Here is a 27,069-nt window from a genome sequence, read left to right as displayed (position 1 = left end):
AAGAATTTTCAAAAAAATTACAGACAAGATATTACAAAGGCCAAAATTGCAGCCAATAGCAAGATGATTTCAAACTCAAAAAATCGTTGTAAAGCTGCATGGAAAGTTGCAAAAACTGAATGTAATCTGAATCCGATGTCACAGCCACCAATACCTATTAGCCCTGATATTTTAAATGATTTTTTTGTGAATGTGGCAGTAAATACAAATAATAACCTCTGCTCTAATTTTTTAGCAAACTCCCCTCAGCCACAACCAACTAGCAGTTTTCAATGGAAACTGATTGATGAAACTTTTGTTAAATCTGTTGTAAATAAAATGAGTAATTCCCGTTGTGAGGATGTGTATGGCCTTTCAAATTATGTTTTAAAAAATATTATTGATGTAATTGTAGTACCACTTACCTATGTAATTAATTTAATTTTATCTCAAGGAGTTTACCCAAATTGTCTTAAAGTATCTAAAATTACACCTATTCATAAGAAAGGAGATGTAAAAAATCCAGACAATTATCGTCCCATTACAATTGTACCCATTATAAGTAAAATTATTGAGTCATGTCTTGTAGCTCAACTCTATGAATATTTTGTAAATAATAATTTGCTATACACCTATCAATTTGGGTTTAGACCTAACCATTCAACTAGTGATGCAGTAGAAGCAATAGTAAACTTTGTTCTCAATGGTTTTGAAAATAAACTGGTAGTAGGAGCAAGTATGATTGATTTAAGTAAGGCGTTTGATACGGTTTCACATGGCTTATTGTCAAAAAAGCTAAAATATTATGGAATTTTGGACAAAGAGCTGCAATTGTTGAGTAGTTACCTTACAGATAGAAAACAAATAGTTTGTATACAAGACAAAGATTCTCAATTTTTAAATGTTTCAGCAGGGGTACCACAAGGTTCAGTTCTGGGACCCTTTCTTTTTTTAATTTTTGTTAATGATTTTAGTTATAATGTTTCATTTTTTTCTGTTCTATATGCAGATGATACAACCATTACTAACTCTGGTTTGGATATTTTAGATGTGAAAATTCAACTTAAACATTCATTAAAACAAGCAAAACAATGGTTTCTTGCTAATGATCTGTTAATAAATGATACTAAGACTGAACAAATAATATTTACTTTAAAGAACCATTTATCGGATGTAGACTATGACTTGTTCAAACCTGTAAAATTGCTTGGTATTCATTTAGACAGCAAACTCTGTTGGGACGAACATGTTAATCATCTCTGTAAAAAACTGTCCAGAGTTACCTATCTTTTAAGAAAGTTGAAGGATTCCGTGAATCTGGATGTTCTTGTCATGATATACTTTGGCCTTTTTCATGCACATCTGAGCTATGGTATACGTCTTTGGGGTGGTTATAGTTCAGCAAAAAGAGCCTTTATTTGGCAGAAGAAGGCTCTTAGAATAATAAACGGACTAGCCATGTCGGCTTCATGTAGAAACACTTTTCAACTACTTAATATTATGACTCTTGCATGTATCTACATTAGCTGTAACCTGATTTATGTTAAGAAAAACATTAGTAATTTTAATCAAGCAAATTCAATACATGATTACAATACTAGACAAAAGAAAGATCTTGTTAAACCTAATGTTAGGCTTAATAAGTGTTTAGATAGTTTTAAGTATCAACAAATCTTGTTATACAATAAACTGCCGATGTCCATCAGGTCACTTCCTTGTAATAAATTTAGTTGTACTATTGCTAAGTGGCTTAAGAAGAAAGCATTTTATACTGCAGAAGAGTATATGAACTGTGATATGTTGGACTTGACACCTTAATTTTGTTTATAACTTCTTGACGATGCCTATTGTGACTTGTTTACTTAATGGAAAATAAAGTTCTTGATTCTTGATTCTTGATTCCGAAAAAGCAAATAAATTGTGTCATATGGATCAATAAATAAATATGAAATGTGACATATTTAGTACTCTACTTACCATCACCATATCTTGTATCTGAAGGATTCTCAGCGACAAATCCTTCTCTCTCTGTCTCTTTTCCATCTGATGGACTAGAAGTGACATAACTCCGAGTTTTGTCTAAACTCAGAACAATCGGCCGCATTGTATCCACATACAGTTTGATGTAGTCTGCCTTAAACAGACTGAAATTTGCCTGTGTTCCGTACCTACAATAAACAATATGGTTAGCTTTCAAATCAACACCTACCTTTGAAAGTACAGCACAGTAAAACAATTGTAACTTTGTTAGAGATGTAACAATAAATAAAACCACTTAAATGAATCTGACCAATTGTCTCGAAGAGCTGATTCATTTTCATTGTTGCCAGCCCATATGGCTATGGAGGGATGATGCTGCAACCGCTGTATCTGCTGTGTCACCTCTGTGGCAACTGTTGCCAGGAACTCATCTGTTGCCGGATACATGCTGCATGCAAACATCATGTCCTGCCAGATGAGTATTCCCAGCTCATCACAGATCTGTTGACATAAAATATTTGAGGTTTGAAATTTCTAATATCATATGCCACTGCTCATATAAATTTAGATTTACCACCCAAATTTTAGGTTATATATAAAAGTCTACAACCAGCGAGATACCGTACCAGATGTTGCATTACTGCCCTCTTAATTTTTCACATAATAGTTAGGGTGAAGCAAGAAAATTTATTTTGGATGCTGATCAATAATATGCCCTAATGTTAGTCATCTTGGCTAGTTAACACATTTAATCCTTGTGATGGCAGGTGGCCCTGTACACATATCACACCACTAATACCAACAACGCCAATATGGGGTGGCATAAAGTACAGAATTATTTTTAAACTGCCAATTTGTTATTGTATAATAAATTGTAATTATTGATGTAATAAATGGTTATTTGGATGTCTAAGAATACCAAATAAACCTTAGTTTTTGAAAATCAGTATTCTAAGTATTGATTATTTTTTAATGTTTACAACTTGAGTTCCAGCTGATTTGCAGTCAGCTGATCTCATTAAGTTGATTCAATTCCTGCCAATCTCTTACATGTTTCTGTTATTGTTACCTGACTTGGATTCCTGCTATCTCATCATAGGTTTCACTATTATTATTTGGGAGGTGAGTGAGTTTGAGATTACAAAATGTGTTCCTTATTTTGTTGTGTTTTATCATAAGTAAAGTAAATCATTTTACTTTTTCTGTGAACTTAGACCCTTCATCATCACGATAGCCTCTACGATCTAGAATGAAAACTACTCCTGATGATACATTGATTAGTTTATTGAACTGTAGCCTAATCTCATAGAGAATCAAAGATGACTTTGACATAAAAGTGTGAGTAACTTTGAGATAAACTTTCCCGATGAATAGTTTTGTACTTCAACTCCAGTGCCGGATGATGACAGTGGAACTGATTCTTCAAGGTCACCATCGCTGCAAAGTAAGTCTGCTACGTCTGTGAGTACTGTAGCTTCTACTCTTAAGTTACACAGTGTAATCTCCCCCCCCCCCTACATAAGTCAATGATATAGAACAACAGTCTGCTGCTTCACAGCCACATAATTTGTCAAGAGCAAAATATACTGCACAAAGGCCTACTAGGCGCTTGGTTGCCCCTTACGCTGTTCAATATACAAATAATAGTTCCTCAATGAAGAACTTTGATTATATTTCTAAACAAGTACTAAAAATATAGATGCCACACAATACAGAATATTTCGATTTTTTAGATTGATGGTAAATAATGAGTTTCTTGATTTGCTTATAACTGAAGTAAGTGCTCAAGCTCAATACATAATGGCAACTACTGATCAAAGACCTCACTCTTCAATGAATCTTTGTGTTGAAGTTGAGAAGAAGGAAGTAAAAATGGTTTTTTTTCTTTTGCTAATTATTCAGTACCCTAGAATGAGAGACTATTGGATGACACATGACTTTACAAGAGTCCACTTTCACATAATAAATGAGCCGAAACCGGTTTTTGCTTATAATGCAATGCTTGCATTTGACTCAGAATCCATTTGGTGAAGAATGAGTACCAGATGACTGACTTTATAAAATTTGGCTAGTCGAACACTTCAACACCACCATGAAAGCTATTTATGAACCAATGATTTTCACCTTGGATGTGTCGGTCATTAAGAAACTGTGGTCTTGTATCCTCTGCAAGATAAGTTTGACTTAGGTCACACACTGTATAGTAGTGTGACCTAAGAGCTACTTGACTGGAAGACCTACAATACAGGAACTCTCAGAAATAAACATAAAAATACACCTTCCGATGTTCTATGGACCAAGCTTAGACGTACTATGCTGATGGAATTGCTATTGGTAAATGATATGACAAAAGAGATGTATATTTTATTTCAATAGAGCATGTTCTTGACATGGAAGAGTGTAATAATATACTAGTGAAACAACCATCAAACCTATGGCAATTGTTGAGTACAAGTACATGAAAGAGGTGGATCGTCAAGATCAGATGGTGGCAAATATTAACCCATCACACACAAGACTATACACGATGGTACTTGGAATAAACATAATTGAGATGATGTTGGTGAACTCTTACATGTTGTTCAAAAGCTTTTCTGGATTAAAAAAAATCAAACAATGTAAACAGTTACAGTTAAAAGGCTTACTTGATCCGGAAGGCTTGAGACCTTGTGATACCCATGTCTTCATGTCTGATAGTTTTTGTAGTAGAATTAATTTAAAACTTGTAACAAGAATGTATTGTGGTTTACATTTAGATTATAAACAGTTATGTTTTATTGCTTTTCTATAATTACTTTTGTTATACTGATGTTTTGACTTGTACAGAAAACCTTTGTGTTCTATTGTGTGAATAAATTATTCTTATTTTTGAATACTTAGCTCCCTACCACCACCCTTTGAGCTGGTCAGCAATTGTTCCACTTAAAAATTTCAATTAAAGTGCAGATTACAATTTAAAACATTATTTTGTTGAGAAGAGTTTAAAGCCAATGTATAGATGATAAGTGACACAAACCTGATAGAAAAGATCAGACTCATAGATACCACCCCCCCAGACGCGTAGCATGTTCATGTTGGCATCCCTTGCTCCTGTCAGTATCCTGTGCAGGAGAGCTGGTTCAGCCCCCAACTCAGGAAGGATGTGTGCTGGGATGTAGTTGGAGCCCTTTGCAAATACTGCTACCCCATTCACTTCAAAGTAGAAGGTCAAGCCTGCATGAAAAATTTAGATTAATCTAATTATTTTTTAGTATTTATACAACTTCAAAAATATATACCCTACATATGTCTTAAATAAAAAAACTGCCAGACTCTTATTACAAAATATTTTTTAGATAAAATCATTAAAACAGTATTGCAGATACGAGGATTCTATAAATGAGCTGTAAAATACAGTGAAGAGTGAGCTATAAAAATTATGTATAACACAATATGTATAAACCATTTAACACTTTTATTTTCATACTATGTACATTTCAAAATCTGTGATTTCATTATTTTTCAGGTACTAAGGTTAAGTTAAATTATGAAAATAAATAATTAAAATCAAATTGTTATGTGTTTTTTCACTACCTTGGTGGCTAAATTTGTTATATTTAATTTTATGTGTGATCAATGTATATTGTTTAAAAGTCTATCAATAATAAATTTTTTGTTAGAAAATCTTTGTCATTTAATAATATATTATGATTAATTTTGGCACTTTTTAAATTTCAAAATGTTCTAAAGTAGATAATAAGCGATTTTTTTTTTGCTTGTGTGTAAAATTTTAAGATTGTATGTATGGCCGGTGTTATTTAAATGGTCTGCATATTTTGAATTTGATGATGTTTTCAATGCTTTTATGTGTTCATTAAATCTAATTTTGAAGGATCGGCCGGTTTGTCCAATATAGTGGGATTGACAATCGTTGCAATTGAATTTGTATACTCCACTATTGTTGAATTTTGATTTTGGTTTGTTGAATTGCTTTTGTTTTTGATTAAAAGTCCGAGGTTGTTCGAGGTTTTGAAAACCAATTGATACCCTTGTTTATAAAATGATTTGTTAATTTTGTGACAATGTTTACCAAGGAAGTCTGATTGAATGTATTTGATATCTCTTTCTTATTTCTTCTTATTTTCTTTCTTTGTGTAGTTCTTCAATAATACATCAATCATGCTTGGTTTATATCCATTATTTTGGGTTATGTATTTAATAATGTTTAATTCTTTATAAAAATCTTTAGTTTTCATTGGAATTTTGTGTAATCTGTCGATCATTGATTTTAATGCAGCCATTTTTTGGTGATGTGGGTGATTCGATGAGGAAGGAATAACTAAATCTGTGTATGTCGGTTTTCTGTAAATTTTGAAACTGTGCTTTCTGTTGATCTTGGTTATAGTCAAATTAAGGTAGTTTATTGCATTATTTTCTTCAATTTCACTGGTAAAATTTAGATTATGATAGATTTGGTTAAACCAAAAACCTTAAACCAAATCACAGATTTTGAAATGTACATAGTATGAAAATAAAAGGAAAAAAAAGTGTTGAATGGTTTATACATATTGTGTTATACATATTTATCAAACACTTTTTTAGGCTACATCTCTATTATAAAAATTATATTTTGGTTTGGTTATTTTTCATACAACAGCATCTCATACTGCTGTAAAATGTGATGAAGCTGTGCATTACCTGACATTTAAATAACACCTTGAAGTTCAGAACTGAATTAAATTGTACTTTTAAATTAACAAACTTGATGCTTAGTGTGCAAAAAATTACTATGTTGAGTGTTAGGCCGCATGTAAGTTAATATTATTTATTCCTCTGCTGTGCTAATGAATGTGAAGTCTTTCAATATGGTTTATCAATACACAGCAGCCTCAAAATTTAAAAACGATTATAAGGATGGCAACGAGAGTTTTGGTCTTTTTTTTTACTTCTTATATAAAAGCAATATATAATGTTATTTGTTACAATAAATCTACAAGCAAATTTCAAAGTTATTGATGAACTGTTATTAAATTTCTATACTGGCCAAAACTTTGAATATCTTAGTTTGAAAAGTTAAATCTACTCAGCAAGATTGAGTCACACTTCACCCCACATCATGTCGACTCTGTAAAAATGTACATACTTTTTACAATAAAAGTCTATAAATACATGTGGTCGCATTAGCAATGGTAGTTGCTCGTGGAAAAGAGTAAGTTGGAGAGGATTGGGTTACAGTTGTTACTGTCAAAAGTCAAGGTCAAATAATTTTAGGACAAAACCTTGAGTGCTTCAATCAATAACATTGCTGAGAAACATAAAGTGTTTAGAAATGTACATAGAAAGTTCTGTTCTAATTGCATTATACAATAACATTAATATAATTAGTTTTCTTTCTTTCATTAAGCCTCAAAATGCTGAGTCAGTTAATGCTGCACTGATATGGTCATCTCTTCCTAAATTCGTAATAAATATACGGTTAATAAATATAAATATATTTGAGCCCTTTGAAGTTTTCAATTCAATTCAATTCAAAACAATCTTTATTTACCATTTGCACATTACATTACAAGAATAAATATACAAATATAAACGGTGTGTCAATAGTATGAACTTAGATTTAAGAACTAAATACATAAGTTAATTTGCTAAAACAGTATGTATTTAAACAAAAGTATAATTAATATTTAACCAATAATCTATAGTTTATTCCACCCTGCTCTCAAAAAACTCATTAAATGAGTATAATGTTTTGTCAACAAGATATTCCTTTAATTTTAATCTGAACAATTTGACATTAGGAATGCTTTTTATATTTTCGGGGATACTATTGTAAAACTTTACTCCAGCAACTAATGGGTTTTTTCTCTTAAATTCTAATTTTAATTTTGGTACTGCCAACTGGTTTCGATTTCTAGTCAAGTAGCCATGTGATGATCCCAATACAGGAAGTCTATCCCTAGCCTTCCTAACAGCCACCACAGTGTCTAATATGTACAAGCCATACACAGTAAGAATACCTAGAGTTTGAAAATGTTGCTTTGCCGATTCACGATCCTCCAGATTAATCATTTTACGAATGGCTTGTTTCTGAATGTGAAGAATACTTTGTAAATTTTGATCACTTGTTGCACCATACAACACAATACCAAAAGATATATGGGAGTGTATATGGGCAAAATAAACCAATTTTAAAACATCCAACCTACAGAATTTTGATATGCTCCTTAAAGCATACAACCCAGAAGATAATTTATTTAGAACTGCATGTGTATGCTCATTCCACGTTAAGTTTTTGTCTAAAACCATTCCTAAAAATTTAGTACTGTCTAATTGATTAAGTTTTACTTGTCCAATTTCGATCTTTGGACTGTCTACACATTTATTTTGGCGAGTACTGAATAAGACAAAATTTGTCTTTTCAAGATTAAGTAACAAATTTTTGTTGGAGAAATAGTTTCTGACTAAGATCAAATCACTTTGTGCTTGATCTTCAATTACCTGCAAAGATTTGTTTGATATAATGAGATTAGAATCATCAGCATACAAGCACATTTTAGTTCCCGAATTTTTTACAGTCTGCGGTAAGCCGTTAAGGTAGCATAAGAACAAGATTGGCCCAAGAATAGATCCTTGAGGCACACCATGTAATATATTTTTTAACTTAGAATTAATACATATCAATTGATTAAATTTATTTTTGAATGATGTTTCGACATATTGTTTTCTATGTTTAAGGTAGGATTGTAGCCAATTTAGTGGCATTCCAATAATACCCAAGTCCCTGAGGGTGCTTATTAGGTTGTTATGTGAAACACTATCAAAAGCCTTGCACAGATCCATAAATATTCCTGCAGCATAGTCACCTCTATCAACTGCATCTGTAATTGATTCAATAAAGTCAATGCCAGCAGTTGTGACCGATTTACCTGGCCTGAACCCATGCTGTTCGCTGTCAAACAACTCATTGGTTTCAAGAAACTCCATCAATCTCATATACATTGCTCTTTCATATATTTTAGAAAAACTTGGCAGAATAGCCAAGGGCCTGTAGTTATTAGGATCTGTGGTGTTCCCTTTCTTAAACACAGTTTTAACCTTAGAGATTTTTAACTTATCAGGGAATATACCGCTTATAAAGGATGAGTTAATCAGATGGGTGAGTGGCTTAATCAGAAATTTTTTTGCATGTTTAATAATTGGCATTGGAACCTCATCGAAACCAGCCGAGTATTTATTTTTAAAAGACATAACAATTTTTTCAATTTCTAATTCAGTTATTGGTTTGACTCGAAATTTCTGGAGGGTAGGTCTAACATTTTGATTATTACTTTTACCATGATAGATATTGGATACAAAATTTGAATTGCTGACAATATTTGGAATTACATATTCATCTACTATATTTATAAAGTGCTCATTAAATATATTGCAGATTGTTCTTGGATCACTCTCTTCCTTACCATTAATAGATAACTTAATTTCATTATTTTTTTTTACAAGTGGTTTTATTTCATTATTAATAAGTTTCCAAACAGCTTTGCAGGGGTTGTCAGACTTTGTTATTGTACTAATTACATATTTACTTTTAGTGTCAATTATATTTTTATAATACAGCTTTTTCTGTTCCTTTAACATATCCTTTAGATTAATATCTTTTGTGACCCTTAAAGTTTGGCTTAAACAAATTAAGTCCTCTTTATCTTTTCTTAAATCCTCACTTATCCAATTAATCCTGCTACAATTCCTTATTCTAGTTTTAACTTTTGGGAAACATGAGTTAAAATAGTACATAAAAATGTCATAAAAAGTATTATACTTCTTATCAACTGGTGCCTGATAAAGATTTAACCATGTCTCAGATGCTAAATTTTTTAGGAATATTTTTTTATTTTTATCTGAAAACTGTCTATTTAATTGAGTAAAATAATTTTTATTATTGCATTGATTTTGATATGAGATTTCTAAAAGTTGGGCATCATGATCTGAAAGCTCGGTGACAAGGCCAGAGACTGACAGTTGGTGCTTTGGTATATTAGTAAAAATATGGTCAATAGAGCTTTCACAATCAAATGCAACCCTTGTGGCAAAATTAACCATAGAAAACATATTATGTTGAGTTAACACATTACCAAACATATCTGAAGCCCTAGATTTTTTCAAGCAGTCAATATTTACTGTATTAATGGATGCTAGACAGAAGTCATCTCTATGATAATTCCCAAATAAATAGAGAATTTACAACGTGTAATAAAGTGTTTGCTGCTATGCATACTCTTCTTATGCATTCTATTATTTACTATGCATAGTGTTTATACTCCATTTGGTCTTCAGTTTTATTGCCTTACGGGTGATTCAATAAGGTTTCTCGAAATGTTCATTGCATGTCATTGCATACAGGGGAGCAATAGTTATAGCGAAGAAATACAAGAGCTATTACTAATTTTAACCTTATTGAATCACCCGTAAGGCAATAAAACTGAAGACCAAATGGAGTATAAACACTATGCATAGTAAATAATAGAATGCATAAGAAGAGTATGCATAGCAGCAAACACTTTATTACACGTTGTAAATTCTCTATTTATTTGGGAATTACCATAGAGATGACTTCTGTCTAGCATCCATTAATACAGTACCAGTCAACTTTTAGTCAAAAAAAGGCTACTTTTATACTATTTGATAAAATGTATTTTTTCTAAACATAGCTTAAAAAACTACAACAGTTAAAAATTTTCAAAATACATAGAAGTTACCTTTATTTGGTTTGTTGGGAACGGCTTCTTCCTGAACTAATTTTATGGTGCGGAAGCCAACAAGGACAGAAGTCTGAGTGGTCTCTTGTTGAGACTGGAATCCCACAAAGAGCTGATACAAGGCCTGACTGCCATACCCATTGGGCCACCACATAGCCACTTGGTCCTAGTCAGGATCCAAGTAAGGATGCAAAGTCAAGAATAATTAGGTTATATTAAAATATAAACTAAAATATGAAGAATAAGCACTTATTAAAAAATAAAAACTATAAACATTCCAGTACACTATTTTAGTATACTAATACACTATTAAGGTATCTGCTAAGAATTCCAGCACTATTTTGTTGCAGACCTTTTCAAAACATTTGTTTAAACACATTTTTAAGTCATATATTGAGTTTAGCTCCATTTTACCATCCGCTAAGTGCAGTGTTTGGAATCTGACACTGGTACAAATTGACTTCTGGAATCTAGACTCCATGTCTGTCTGAAGAGACCCATAAAAAATTGGAAGGAATTTCTCTAAAAAATTGTAGTTCACTCAACTGAGTATTTGAGTGCACCTTATGAGGTAATAAGAATATCTCTTTATCTGGACTACACAGAATAACTGCTGGCTAAACAGGCAGAGCTCCTCTGTAGCTTACCTGTCTCTAATCTCAAAACGATACCAGGAGTTCTCAGATATGCCTGTACTTTGAGGATTCAAAAACATGCTTGTATTTTTCTAGTTATTAGTTTTTAGTATTTGTTGACATTTTGAAATTCTTCATCACCAACATTTTATAAGGCTCAACTGAAAGCTCGATCAGATAACAATTTGGCTAGATAAACTGATGCACTAAAATTCATTATATTACAGTTTCCTGAATGCTATCCAGACAATAACAGACGTTTTTGAATGGTGCGGCAGTGGGCGGAGCTACAGCTGTTAGTAGTCATGTGGGGTCTGTATCTCTTTTACTTTTCTCACTGTAATTAATTAAAATGTGTACTGCAATTGAAAATCCCGCCATTTGTAAAGTGTGTTCAGTAATAAGGTTTTTGTTGGCAAAAAACCATAAACCGATTGAAATCTATCTCTAACTGTGTGAAGTTTATAGAAATGGAATAGTGAGTGAAAGCAGAGTAAGACAGTAGTGTATTGACTTTAAAAATGGCCGCGCCAAAGTTCATGAAGATAGTCGTAGCAGTTGGCCTAGCCTAGTGACTGAAGATGTCAATGTTCGTTAAAATCGCTGTTTCACAGTGACTGAACTCTCGGAACATTTCCCACAAATTTCACGAAGTTTACTTCATATAATTGTTTAGGGAAGCTTGGATACCATAAATGTTATGCCAGGTGGGTTTAAAAAATCCTTATGGAAGATCACACAAAAACAAAGACTTGCTGCATTATTAACTTTCTTTGATGAATATGACAAACATGATAACGAACTTCTCAATTGTATCGTTACTGGTGATGATTCACATCAAACATGGGTGAAGCATGCCAAAGTGAAACAAAAATGCAGTCTATGGAATGGGAGCACACACATTTTCTTTAAAAAACCAAGAAAATGTCTCAAAACTCTGTCAGCTATAAAGATTATGGCAACTGTTTTTTGGCATGCTAGGGTGTGATTTTGGCTGATTTCCTTGAACAAGGATCAACAATCAACGCAGTGAGGTATTATGAAACATTGCAGAAGCTACGGTGAGAGATACAAACAAGTGTAGGGGAAAATTGAGCTCAAAAATTTTGTTTTTCCACATAAGTACATGTCTCCATTCAACTAATCATATATGACAAGTCTTGCATAATTTTGATTGGGAAGTGTTTGATCATCCGCCTTATAGCCCAGATCTGGCACCAAGCAATTACCACCTCTTTCCAGCGATGAAGACTCGCATTGTAGCGCTTCAATAGTGATGCTGAACTTAACACTGGCATTAATCAGTGGTTAAGATCTCAGGTGGCAGATTTCTACAAAGCTTGAATAGAAAAACTTGTGTCATGTTATGATAAATTTCCCAATTTGGACGGGGATTATGTTGAAAAATAGCCTCAGAGTGTAGCTTTTAAGTGAATATAATAAAATGTTCCTATTTCAGTTGTTAATTTTTTATTTGAAAATGTCCGTTACTTCCTAGATAGTCCTCGTATAATATTATATATATATAAATCTTCAATAGTAAATAGGAAGATATCAAACAATTTCTATATTTCGGCTTAAACCATCTTCAGGAAATTAAAAATTATAAATAGGGCTATAAGAACAAAATAAACATAAACATCAACACAGAAAATGAAAATTAAGAGTATACATATAGCGTATATACAGAACATTCAGTTAATATAGTAACGTGTTGGAAAAAACATGCAAAACCTAAATTGTATTTGTAAAAACTGTGAATGTCGAAACATCACTACAACTCTAGATGAACTCTAGATGAGCCACAATTCAAGACTGTACAGGAATAAAGCAAAGCATTAATGTTGCAACAGGTTGATCCTGTAGATATGTAGTTGAAAAATCATCTTTGATAATTTCTGGCCAATCACAACTGATTAAAACAATGTGATTATTAAACTGTATCAGCCCAGAAAATAAAGTGAGAAATGAACTCTCTGTGCAAGGAGTCAACATATCTCTGTGTCGATATGGCTACACTGGTTGTTACAGGTTAAACAGTTCATACACTAGTTACTTTAAAAAGTGGCTGGTTAGAAGGATGTCAATGTTTTATAAAATGAAACTGGTTAAAGCAATGGCCGGTTAAGAGGGAAGCTACTGTGCTTGGTTATCTTTTACACCTTGCTATACTCAGAAGCATAAAAAGTTGTAGCAACACTGATTATACAAATCTATATCATTAGCAAATACTGTATAATGATTATTTATAACTTTATTAGAGATACCATTTCTTTGTGACCATTTTGGTATAACACAAGTGCAAATTTTGATATGTTTTATATTTTAAAACAATGATTTTAATACATGTAATAAATGTATTAATAAGAGAATACTGCATTTTAGCAAATTAAATGTTTTTAATAAATGACTTGTATTAGCACTACAAACCTTGGGTACACAGAAGGTAGTTGTGGCATTGTTATGCTGAGAGGAGATGGAGGCTTGTTGTTGGGAAGTGATGTTTGTGTCACCCAGTATCAGGGTAGTAGAGAGAGTGCCAGTGACATTGTTAACAACATCCAGGTACAGGGTCACAGTTACATTCCAGTATGACGAGTCTGGTATAGTCTCAACAGTCACGTGTCTTGCAAATGCCACATTGTATGCACGCAAAGTCACGTTTTTCCTGTTAATATACATGAAACAGGTGAACAAAAAAAAATTGATACAACTGAGTATGGGAATACCTGATAGAATATTACGAGACATTTCTTTATTTTGTTACTTGCAGGTTTGTAGGTCTTTGATCTTTTGACCCCAAAATTAATAGAGTTCTCCCTTGGAACAAGGGGAATTTATGTATTAATTTCTATTAAAAGTTTATTGCACAGGCATACAGACAGATAATGACATTACTTTCAGAAGGATCTGTTAGGTACTTATTGACACATTCAGCAAGGGCAACATTCTTGTGGTAAACATTCACATCAATACTATTTAAGCAATTCAAGCAAGTGTTGTACAGCCATACTATCTTGTAAACGCTTTATGTTTTAGAGATTATTCTGATAAAAGCTTTATAAACAACAGCGCCTATATAAAGTCTTACACAATGCAGAGATGTAACTTCATATTTTGGTAAATTTTAATAGGCACATAATTACTAGCACTTCACTTGAAATATTAGTTGAATAATTTCATGTAATCCTGTGAAAATCTACTCTACATGGTAGTGTTGTGATAGCTGATGTTGTGATTCTGAGTGTTTACATATTGTCTTTATATGCTTTAACTTTTACAACATTTAGTGGATTTTTTGTCTCACTTTTGTATTATCTATTACAAGAACATTACCTAACAAGAGTTGTAAGCACAGATGTTTAATCATGCATGCCATTTTTGGTTTGGTTTTATGAGACTTTGTTTAAGAGTGTTTTGTGTTATAAAAGCCGTTCTGATATTGTATTTTCTGCCTACATTTCTAATTGTCCCCGATCATCCCGGCATATGTATGTATGAGATTGACGAGTATGTGAATTTTTCTTTGTTTTCATATGACTGAGGGTGTTTCCTAATATTTCTTTAGCACCTATTTATGACAGATTGAGGATACTAATTTTTATTTATCCTTGTAATCCATTTTTGTCTGATCAAAAGTTTTTTGCTCTGTTGCATAAAGAATATGGGACTCCCATCTTTTAAATATTTGTTATTGTTCAACTGAAAAATTAAATATTGACACATGTGTGTTATATTTAATACATATGCACTAAGATAAACTGTTGCCTTAAGAACCTCACTAACTCTACCTAAACCTATCCAGAAAAGGGAGTATGTTTATTCCAAAGCTTCACATCAAACAGAAAGTACAGTAACAGATGAATTGTCAAAATGATAAACTGTTACAATTATTAATTAAAAAATAAAACTAAATAACCAAGAAAAGTTAAAGTTCCATCTACCAAGTCATGTAATTAACTCAATTTTCAATGAAACTAACTCTTTAATTAAAATTAATTACTGGTTTCTTGTATCTTATTTGATACAAGAAAAGAACACAAAAATCAACAATCACAAGCAATGAATTTAGAGTGCAACAGTTTGATGTTACATGAAACAATGTGAATAAAGTTTAATTTAAATTAATAGAATATTTAAAATTATAAAAACATTAAGAAATTTCACATTATACATTGCAAAAATCAAATATTAGAAACCCACAGTAAAAACTAATCAAAAACAACTTTTTTACTTTTATGTCCTACGTCAAAAAAATGTTTGTTTTGGACTCTACCTCCATAGTTAGGCGAATGGGAAGAAATAATTATTATAGTTAATATTAGTTTAGTGTGAGGTAAGTTCATTACCATATTATTTAGTTTAGTTGTGTAAATCAACCATATGCATTAATTAGGGTTTTTGACATGAGGAAGAGGATAGATTTCAATACTTAAAACATAGTGTTCTATTTTTGTAACAGACAACAGTGACAAATGTCCAAAATCCTATTATCCTTTCATAATGTTCTGTCGTACACTTTGAGATAAATCTTTCTTACAGGGGATTCCAATCTTATTTTTAGCCTTATTCTTCCTGCCTTCAAAGACCACTGCCCTCTGCGTGGATCTTATCAAACTGAATAAAAAGGAGAGTTAGTCAGCACAAGGTCGAAGGTACTGATAAAAAGTGCAGTAACCACAGATAGAATTTGCACTTTCTAAACCCTGACAACTTAGATTGTGAGGCTACCGGCTCTCCCATTGCACTACTTTGATATTTATGAGAATAATAATTACCAGATCCCAACAGAAGGGAAGGCAGGGCCCCAGTCCCAAGCAAAAGAAGCCTGCATCTTGCGTATATAGTTGGCATGACACTCTCCATGAAACTCCTGAGGAACGCAGACTGGAGGTACCAAGTATGGCGTCTCAGTAGAGAACTGTTTCGCTGCCCAGATAGCAGAGGTGAACTGGACTTCCAGGCTGTTGTTAGATGTCTGAGTAAAAAAGTATTATTTCATTAACTCCAACAAAGCTTTTATATACATCTGTTCTAAACAAAATTGACACAGTCTATCTGATTTTATCAGTCAAAGACGAAGACATCAAGTATCAAGTAAGTAAGTATCTGTTCTTTCGTAGTATATATAGTAAACAAAATCTAAAGAGTATTTTTTACTAATTTCAGATTGGTTACTAAATGGAACAGACTTAAACCTATCTCTGAGAATTAAACTACAACAGATATTTTAAGATAAAAAACATAATTAAATTCCTTGCTGTAACCAATATAAAGGTGGTGACCTCACGGCTTAAGGTGTCAAACTCTTGATCTGAATGAGAGTAAGTGCAGGTTTAAATTCTGTCTGTGACGATTGTATTCGATACGGTTATCATTGTACTGTACTGGCTCTATTCCTTATTCTGTTATATAAAATCCTCTCATGAGCTGATTCTAAATTAATAGTTGGCTTTATATATGAATCAAATTCAATTTTCTTAAAATCTGAATATTCATAAGATCAATATCATTGGTGCCCAATTGGTACATGAGGATGGACAGAATAAGGTTAAAAAGGAACATTGGTGAATGTTTCTTTCATATTCAAATAAATCTTAATATATCATAATATTAGTTTATAATTATAAAAGAGAAAGCCCTGACTGATCAATTCTGAGCAAAAACTATAGAAGATAGAGTATACAATTTTCAGCTTGGGCCCTACAGGCACACTCAGAAAGGATATTCCTCTATGACCTCATGACTCTGTCTCACTGGCCTACAAAATTGCAAAAAATTCACTCAAGAAGCGTAATGCTGCAAACAAAATGTTTGTACTCTAAGGTCTCTGATGTTGAAACAATGCAACAAGTTCATTTTGAGCTTCTTCACCACTGACTTTTTTTATCACTTCATATGGTCATGGACTCCAGATTCTAGGAGTCTAGATGCTGCTCTAAAATTCCTCCCTGGTAAAAGGGAGCTGAACTAAACGTTTGAATTAAATTGAAAATCTACAATTAAAATAAGGAAAACTTGGTGATTTAAATTTCAAGACTATTTATTTGAAAAACTTAAACTTAAAGTCCACATTTTTGCAATTGAGGTGCATTAATAACAATAAATAGCCTAATAGTAATAAACAGCCATGAGACCGCAGAGGAAATAACTATTGGCAGTATCTATGATGAAAAACCGATTAAATTAGGCAAAAAAATACGCTCACTGAACTGCATAAGATTGGAGAAAAGTGTTATTTTCTTATGAGACACACTTCATTGTGCAAGGACAGCGATCAAAATTTGTTCGAAAGGCAGTCAATGAATTACTTTCTGCTAGTCATTTTAACCTAACAGTTAAACTTCCCACAAAGAAAATGTTCTGGGGCTGTTTTTTATACTCACAAACTGGCGCTCTTATTCCTAATGAAGGTATGATTAACAGTGAAAAGTACAAAGAGGCAATGGCTAGCTATAGAGCTTGACAAATTCCAGGCGAGACTCAGCTTTGTGCTATGTATCAAAGACTATAATGAAATACTTCAAGGATAATAGTATTACCCTTCTGGATTGACCTGGGAAATCACCTGATCATACTCCTATTGAGAATTTGTGAATAATATCTAAGGCTAGACTGCAACAAATGAACTGTACAACAAAAAAATGTGGTAGAAGCAGTGAATGTGCACTAAATGTGTGGTTTAGAGATCAAGCAATCACAAACAATTGCAAAAAAAACTTAAGGATTTCATGCCAAGAAGGGTTTAGGAAGTCATAAAAGTAAAATGGGGACATATTCTATACTAATTGATGGTATCAATCTCATTTAAATGTACCTAAATGTAGCTTTGGCCTAAATAAATCATATTTACAAATTAATTCTGCTTTCTCACATTAATTCACACAATACTATAGGTTGCTCTAAAGAACCTCCCAATGTTGCTATTCCATAGCAAAGATGACTTTCAAAGAGAGCACGATTTGCTATTTTTGTTGATTCAGGGGTGCTAGTTATTTGAGCCCTTTTCAAAGCAAATAATGATGAGCTTAGTTTTGAGCATAGTTGAATGACATGGAACAATGAGGTTGTTCTATGTCATTCTGTCATCTAAATTCATCTCTTCTGTCATTTGAAATTTAGATTATAGATAAATCTGTTATTTTGTTTCCCAGACACAGCTGTTTGTGTTATTTTCTAAAACCACGTCGTTTTGTCTGCAGTACTGTTTGGGCCATATTTTCTGAGATGTAAGTGATTATCTCTAGTTCTACGTTTGCAATACTACGAGCAGTACAGTGTCATCAGCGTACATAATGACATTACTATATGCTAATACGAAATTTGGCAGATCACTTATAAAGAAGACAAACAGTACCGAATCCAGAACATCTCTGAGTCATATGTGCCCTATATTTCGTATTGCACTCCAAGTGCCCAAAGTTTCTTTTGTTTGATCTTCACCACATGGTATCTGCCATTTAGGCTACATGCTGGGTCCCTAGATTCTGTAGTTTAGCCAAGATAAGGCTGTGGCCAAGGCAATCAAAGGGTTTACTAAGATCTAAGAAGATGCTAGTAATGGTATTGTCTTTAAGTTGTCAAAGAGGTACTCAACAGACTGATTATTGCAACTACTGTAGATCTCCTGCTTCTAAAACCCTTATTAGTTGCTATGAGTGAAAATTTTTAATATTCAGATGAGAGAGCAGTCTGGACAGCACAATCTTTTTGGTTATTTTGGAGATGGTTGGTACCAGTGATATAGGGCAATGATAACTAATGGTTTCATCCTTATTCCCTAATTTATCCGTGGGGTACATTTGATCTACTTTCATATTTCTGGGGAATATGCCTTGGCCAAGACAAAAGTTGGTGATATGTAAAATGGGACTTGCAAATTCTCCTTCACAAATGTAAGGATTTTTAGTCCAGTCTAAAGGATGTTTTATTCTTGATCGACAGATCTGTTAATTTGATTTCTTCAGCAGTGGATGGAGTTATATCTGTCATAGTTGTTTTTAAACTGTGTGGGTAATGATGTATAATGTTATGGTTTAATATTTGTTTTCGTATTATAGTATCATCAGCATTGTTCCCCAAAACAGATATTTAATTAAAGTGATCAGCATTTTTTCTAGCTTCAGTTTCATCAGTCTCATTGATTCTTAGTTGGGATAGATCTGAATTATGCCCACATTTTACAGCCCTTCATTTAATAAATCCCAAATTGCTTTGGTTGTGTTGTTACCTTGGTTTATATACTCTGCATTTGCTTCTTTTCTTAACTGTCTGAGCTGTAGATTGTACGCCTTCTTTTTCCAAAATGTTTAATTTTCGTCTTCCTCTTGTTAACCCGAACCTGCCTGGGCATTTAAAAATTCCCAGCATAATTGTATGGTTTCCTATTGTACATAATTTTGTTTTTTCGGGATTGGTTTGATTTAGTCATTTTATATGGGCATTTCGCATCTAAGCTAGTTGTAATATTGTTTATACCTCCGGCCATGAGAGCCTTAGTACACTTACTTTTTTGATATGCCTCGTATTGTAATTAAGGGTTAGATATTGTTCAATTTTATGGAATTATCAACAGTTTTCGTAAAATGGTAAGTTACTATTGTAACTCTTATAGTATTAAAGAGTAAGTAAGCAGAGTAATTCTAAATCTCTAAAACACTCCAATTATATAAACATTATAAATGGTTGGACCCACATAGCTTACTTTCAGTAAATTCTTCACATCAAAACGGTAGAGGATGAACATATCTTTAGTTTCTCCGAGCAGTTGAGAATTGAGCAACACCCGAGTAACAGTATCCAACCCCTCAAACTCCAAGTACACTTTGTCCTTTGTCAACAACTGTGGGTCAACTGAAAACAGTGACACTTGCTGATAATTATGTGTCAATCAGCAAGCAAAATGATTAAAATTATAGTATTGAAGACAATATTAGACAGTTAAACTATCATTTTCTAGAATATTTACCCACAAAACTCAATAATACCACCTCAATAATATCCAATATACATGATTTATCTAGTAATGGAACATAAATAATAATTTAATACTTAAAAATTAGTAAAAATAAAATAACAAACTCAAATCACAAATTGAATGACATAAAAAGATTTTATTGCTTATTATAAAAATTATTAGTATGTAGAAATAATGAATGATGACTGTAATTAGGAAAGCTAAGCATCCTGGAAGCAATAAAATCTGCAGTACAAAACTAAATCAACAAAGGAAAATTTGAAAGAGAGAAAGTTAATTTCCAATAGTAGTTCCAAGCATGTGGAAATAGTCACCAGTTTAATGAGATAATTTACACTCATAAATGTTTTTGAATAGCATCCTTGTTTTTTTAGTTCTTTGTTGATAAGTAATTTGTATATACAAGTTTTCCAGAAGCTTACTGTTCTTTTGAAAATTGTCTGTTTTAGTTGAATCAACTTGTACAGATAGGTTGTACATTTAAATACATTTAAAAGTCTGGATAGTCAGGTGGAAAAACAATGGCATGAATCCCATCCCATATAATTTTATTATTTTCCCTGGAGTCTCACTTGTTTAAAATTTTCTGAGCTCTCACAAATAATTATTAGCAATTGGTATGAAATGATCATACATCTTAATATTTACCATCAAACGATGTTGAATATGTCCAATTGTCTCTAGCAACCCAACGATAATCAATGTCATTGAAGCGGTAAAATATGTCTTCAGTGAGAATATTGGCAGTGCGTAAGTCAGTGTATATTCCTCCTGGCACTGTAGCTCCTACTCGAATACCTGAAAATATAACCATCTTCAATAATAACTTTCATTAAATACAACTTAAAGAAGTTGACATTCCACTGTATGAGATTTGCTCAGTTTGTTAACCCTCACATACTGGAACAATTAATAAAATCATGACAGTCTTAAAAACAAATCAAAACCAAATGTGAATAAACAATGATGATTCATGAATGACTGACAAATTGAGAAAGAAGGGGAGCTGATCATAGGTGCTATTTTGTTATATCAATACATATGTCACAGTGGGATTAGAAGTATGAAAAAGTCATTCTTTATAGGTTTAATCTTTATATAATTAATATTTATTGCATATTAATAATGTTATGTTCTCTCCTGAAATCATAACATATTCTATACATTAAAATGGAAGAAGGTGTTTTATAATGTACTTCAACACTTATACTGAGCATGGGAGCATACAGATGGCAGTTACCATTGTAACACGGCTTTATCATATATAGAACACTTAATTATAAAAGAATTAAGATCAATAAAAAATCATTTATATTATTAGAAAATATTTAATGAGAAATAATATTTTTAATTATTACTATTTTTTATTCTGCGACTTGAAAACTGAAGCACAAAGCCGAGATTAAGCTGGTAGATGCTGCGTTGGGGACACGTAAACCAAATATAGAAAGTATGACGATAAATATTTAAATTATGGTTGAAGTAAATGGTGAAGAACATCCTTAGTGGCCTATTTGTATGAAGGTTTTATCTATTGAATCTATGCTTTCGAGTAAACTTAAAGGACACTTAGAAAGTCTTAACCTGAGTGTGGTTGAAAAACTGGTTGAGACATTTGGCAAGAAGATTAACAGCAGTAGCAAGCAAACAAACAAAAGTCTTCATGTTCCAGACATTCTCAATTTAACAGTAATACAATTTTAGCTTGCTATAAAGTGTTTTACAAAGTTGCACAATGTAAGAAGCCTCATACAAAGCAGAAGATTTGATTTTACCTGCTGCTGTTGATATGGCTAAAATTGTGCTTGGGGAGGATGTTAACAATCAGCTTTTAATTATATTTTGAATTGTTATGTTTAATAACAATATAAGCAAGCGAAAAGATGACCTAGCTCTAAATATTATTGATGGATAGAATGGAAATGAATTTGGAAATCCCACTATATGAGGCAACAGATGGTCACAGATATGCCAATTTAATCTGTTATATTAGATTTGTTAATGAAAAACAGTAGATTGAAGATTTATTCTTTTGTCTAGAGATTGAAGAAGGAACAACTAGCAACAACTTGTTTGAGATTATTGAGAATTCTATAATAGAGAAAAAAAAATGGGAAAAGTGTGTTGGTGTATGTACTGACATAGTCAATGTCAGGATGCTATCAGGGACTAAAATCATGCACAGTCCAAAGTACTTCACGGTTTTTGGACATTTTTGTATTATACAGAGATTATAATAGTAGCTGGGAAAATTAGTAAATAATTGGACGACACACTTTAAAATCAGTAATCTAAGCTGTAAAACTTTATTAAAAGCAGACCCAACAATGCTAGATTTTTGTGCGAAAATACATGGGTGTTGATCATTCGTGGCTTTTGTTTTACAGCAGTACTAGGTGGTTGCCACTGGAGAAGTCCTTGCTAAGAGTGTAAGAACTCATAAATGAAATGTATTCATTTTTTAATGATAAAAAACATGTTCTTGCTAATATGTTTGTTGATGAAGATTTCTAGGCTAAATTGGCTTTTCTAACTGACCTGTTTGAAAGGCTAAATATCCTGAACAGCTCCTTGCAAGGTAATAACAATAATATTTTCAGCTCTTCAATAATGTTGAAGGATTTAAAAGTAAGGCTTCTTTGGGTATTCCCTTCTTTAAATCAGTAATTGGAAGATAATGGACTAATATTGAAAGAAGAACTGAAAAGTGTATTCGGCAAACAATTATCCAATGGAGCTCTATTTACAAGAATGCTTTCCGAAGGATGAAATAAAAACAATCCAATGAGTAAGATCCTATGAATGTGGAAACTCCTGAGACCTTCACTAACTTGGAAGCTGAACAGCTCATTGATATTTCTACAGACTCATCTTTAAAATCCAGGTTCCAGTAAAGTCTTGGTACCTCAACATCGAAGATGAGTATTCAATAGTAAGCATGAAGGCACTTCGAGCATTGATAACATTTGCAAGTTGTTACCAGAGTGCAGATTTTCAGCAGTTGCATCTACAAAGTCTAAATATAGATCTAACCTTAAGATTTAAAAAAATTTGTGTTGTTCTGCCAAAAATAAAACAAGATTCAATGAAATGATCAAAGATAAATATGCTCATACCCCTCACTAGGGCAGGAAAATGTTTTTGAAAAGTTATTATTTTGATTTAATTAAATTTAAAAAGTATAAAAATGAGGCATCATGTTTTATAGTGTATTCTAGCACATAGTGACATTTTAGGTTTTATTCAGGGTACCAGCGATAATCATATCTATATTAAGGGAGTCGCAGGTCTAAAAAGTTTGGGAACCGCTAGCCTAGGCCAGAGGGGTCATCCCTAAATTATGAAATGATCCAGAAGGGGAGGAGAGGGATTTCGGCTGCACTGTACACTGTTACAAGGGAGGGTGGGAGGGTTTTTATGTAGTATTATGTAACTATTAAACCTCAACCATTAATTGCTTGAATTCGTTCACAAAATTTGCTTGTTTTCCTCTCAAAAATTTTAGAGTTAATATTATATTTCCCTCCCCATTTAAGAAAGCAAATGGGACGAAGTCAAAATCATCCGTATAAATGACTTCTTAAACAGTAAAGCAGTTAGTAACTAGGAAGAGTACAGAATGATCATTGGCGAAGCAATTGTGAAGTTATTGTGTTAAAGAGAATTGCCAGCAATACTCAATTGATACACACACCAATTTATTCTATCCCAACACGAATGCATACTGGGGAAGAAAACCTCTTTTTGTACTTTGCAGATAAGTAAATCCAGTTATGTGGAACAAGGGGTGGGTAATATTTACTGGTTTGCAGCCATTTGGTTTTTGCTATGATAAATGCCATTTACTTGGACACTGGTCAGTTATCAGTAGTTGGTTATTGTGTGCAGACCCATTTTTTTTAGTTTTAATTAGTAAAAAACCAGATCCAAAAATAATTAATTACAGAATAATATGTACTGTTTAATACTAATCAATGATTACCAAAAAGGTTTAATTTTCTATTCTAGTTGTTAATAAGGTGTTAATACATTTAACATGAATATTTACAAACTGTTATGGTATCCAAACTATTATAGGTAAACAGTGTATGATTATTCAAGTTTACAAATGTTCATTATCTTAGTGACATACTTACTCCCATTACTATTCTGCATTGTCCAAGAGCTAGAACCAAGATTGACTGAGAGAGGGTGGGATATTGCTGCACAGCCAACCATGAGGTAGAGACTAGCAATAAGAACTTCTGCCAACCTCATTATGTGTAGAGCTAGTTAACACAAGGCAAAGTAATTTGATGCTTCCTACACAAAAATAATACCTTCAGTGATACTGTCTATTTATTTAGGTAAGTAAACAATAGCATTTTACATGATCGAAATGTACGAATCATACATTTACAGAGTAAATTTATAGGGAAAAAATGTACAAATTGAGGGATTTACATCACATACTCTTAATTTTACCTATCTCCCACAGTTCACTTTTCAATTTAAATTCATTTTGATACCACTACTACTAATTTATTAATACCCTTTACATTTATTTTTATGAATTTTGTTTCAAATCAGTAGATTGATTCAATTTCAGGGGTTGTTCATTCAATAAGTGTTTATTTTATTGAATCCATTTGGTAAAGCTAGAAGTAATTACAAAAAAGGTGTGTTTATTTGGTAAATGCTTATAAAAAAGTGTTTTGAAAGTATTGACAAAAATATATTTTTAAACCACTGAATTTCTATTTCTTCATAGTTCTAGAAATGTAACAAAGATGTGAATAAAGCATTATTTTACATAAATTATCAAAATGAGTTTTATAGTTTTTAGCTTTTAATTTATTGTTTGATACCATAATTAATTGTAAAAAGTATTGTGCATAATTCATAAACTTATTCATAGCCATTTCATTAACACTTACTTCATTCTCTATAAGTTGACTATACACAGAGACATTTCTTCTAATTTAATTGTTACTAACCCATTTTGTAGTTGAAATTATAAATATACATATGGTATAAAGGTTTTATGTATTGTGGACAAATGCATTGTGACTACACATATTGCAAATTCAGTGATTCACAAATAATTATAACAGAATATATTACAAAGTACAAGAAATTCTTCTCTTGATCACCAAAAAAGGTATATAAAGTTGTGATTTAGTTGCTGTATCAAGGATAATCTTATAATTACCTTACTTTGCTAGTACATCCCTTGGTACAAAACTGTGTATTTATAAAATGCCTGTAAATTAGAACCAAAACTTATCACTTATAATACTAAAAACAAGATAGTATCTCTTCCATTTACAATGATTCTTCCTACCAAAATCTTAAAAACATGAAAGGTTACATCTAATCAATCATATCAACACAGATTTTATTGATGACATTTACAAACCTCTCAGAAATAAAAACTATCAATAATATGAAAGCTGAACAATGTGACTGATAATAGTAATCCCTCAGGATTATATCACAAACCTGTTGACCTCCAAATCTGTGTTCTCTCTACTTAAATCTGTGGAACATTGAAAGTATCGCTTATAATTTTCATGTTTGTAGTTCCTTTATTAAATATAGTAATTTTTGTTATTTATTGACAAAAAAAAAGAACCTGTTAGACATATTATACCCTATGTAATTCCACTACCATTAGAACACACACAATCTCGCATAACTAGTTGGGATGACCCTCAACCTCGATGTGTCTAGTTGGCTATAGCAGAAACCCAGTGGTAGCCACCTGGTAGTTAGCAAGCAGCAAAGCCAGTGTGTACCGTAAATTAGTTAATTAAATTTCATATAATGTAAATTTCGCAACCTAGTCAGCCAGTATAATTTAATATTATTTTTATCCAATGTTCCGGAACTAAATTATCGGCGGAGTAACTACCTATAAGTGGCACGCAGATGAATATTTTCTTCTAACCCTTTGTAGCAGCCCAACTACGTGACCGATCAGATCTCGCGCGCTTTGTCCGTAAGTAAAATTTATCTTTTCGTATTATTAAATTAGCCCTTTGATGCCAAACATATAAAAATGAATGTAACGTAAAGTAAAGTTGTAAATAGTAAAGTTACTTACCCTTGAAGATCTTTTATTTGCTTGATTGAGATAGATAAAAGTTGTGGTGTCGTCCTTAACGGCGAACACGTTGTTATAATAAGTAATTTGTATCATTAAATGGCTAATACCATCGCGAATTTGTTTTAGGCGAGTTCACGTAGCTCACGTACCTGATGTATCTCACGTATTGTTTGAGTAGATGGCTACTAGTTTCCCAACTTCTACTCTTCTTCTAGAAATAACCGTTCTTAGACTGCAGCTTCAATGTCTCGTGCCATGACGCCGACACCCGGGTTGTGCGTCTACATATTGCGAAGGGAAGTGAAATCTTATTGTTTTATAAAGTAGAACGTCGTAGGCATAATTCCAGAGAACATTGGATATTTGAGGCCCACTTAGAAGATATTCGTTTTTAGTTCTTGTGTTCTAATTGGCAGCAACGTGGCATTACATACTTTTCCTTTACTATCTAAAAGTGGTGCTTGTAAGTTTTCGTAATTAAACTGAACTTATAAGTAAACTTTGCATTTCTAGTATTTATTACTACGACCTCAGAAGTCACCTCCCTCATGTGTTATCGTCCAACGGTACAAGTGTTTGTGACTATTCACATGCAGGTGAATCATACACATATGGAAACTAAATGCCATGTGATTGAAACACTTTGTGACTGTATAATACGGCTCTGGTAGGACTGAT

General features: G+C 32.4%; 1 protein-coding gene across 4 annotated transcripts in view; it reads right to left on the bottom strand.

Moving 5' to 3' along the window:
* The window catches only part of LOC124372192 (beta-mannosidase-like), a 49,457-nt gene extending 23,746 nt beyond the window's left edge, over nucleotides 1–25,711 (bottom strand). The window contains exons 1-10 of one of the 4 annotated variants that reach the window (XM_046830562.1): nucleotides 25,495–25,711; nucleotides 24,440–24,605; nucleotides 20,952–21,101; nucleotides 20,031–20,179; nucleotides 16,105–16,304; nucleotides 13,757–13,994; nucleotides 10,692–10,857; nucleotides 4,976–5,172; nucleotides 2,270–2,460; nucleotides 1,957–2,147 (exon numbers count right to left, since the gene is read on the bottom strand). In XM_046830562.1, the coding sequence (XP_046686518.1) occupies nucleotides 1,957–2,147; nucleotides 2,270–2,460; nucleotides 4,976–5,172; nucleotides 10,692–10,857; nucleotides 13,757–13,994; nucleotides 16,105–16,304; nucleotides 20,031–20,179; nucleotides 20,952–21,101; nucleotides 24,440–24,560 (1,603 nt within the window). In that variant the 5' untranslated portion in view covers nucleotides 24,561–24,605; nucleotides 25,495–25,711. The remainder of the gene's footprint in view (nucleotides 1–1,956; nucleotides 2,148–2,269; nucleotides 2,461–4,975; nucleotides 5,173–10,691; nucleotides 10,858–13,756; nucleotides 13,995–16,104; nucleotides 16,305–20,030; nucleotides 20,180–20,951; nucleotides 21,102–24,439; nucleotides 24,606–25,494) is intronic. The other 3 variants (XM_046830568.1, XM_046830570.1, XM_046830575.1) reach the window with 3 other exon arrangements.
* Nucleotides 25,712–27,069: the final 1,358 nt, after the last annotated feature.

The sequence above is a fragment of the Homalodisca vitripennis genome, chromosome 1 (assembly GCF_021130785.1).
Source record: "Homalodisca vitripennis isolate AUS2020 chromosome 1, UT_GWSS_2.1, whole genome shotgun sequence".
In the NCBI taxonomy this organism is placed as follows: Eukaryota; Metazoa; Arthropoda; class Insecta; order Hemiptera; family Cicadellidae; genus Homalodisca; species Homalodisca vitripennis.
This window is presented reverse-complemented; position numbering and strand designations above follow the sequence as displayed.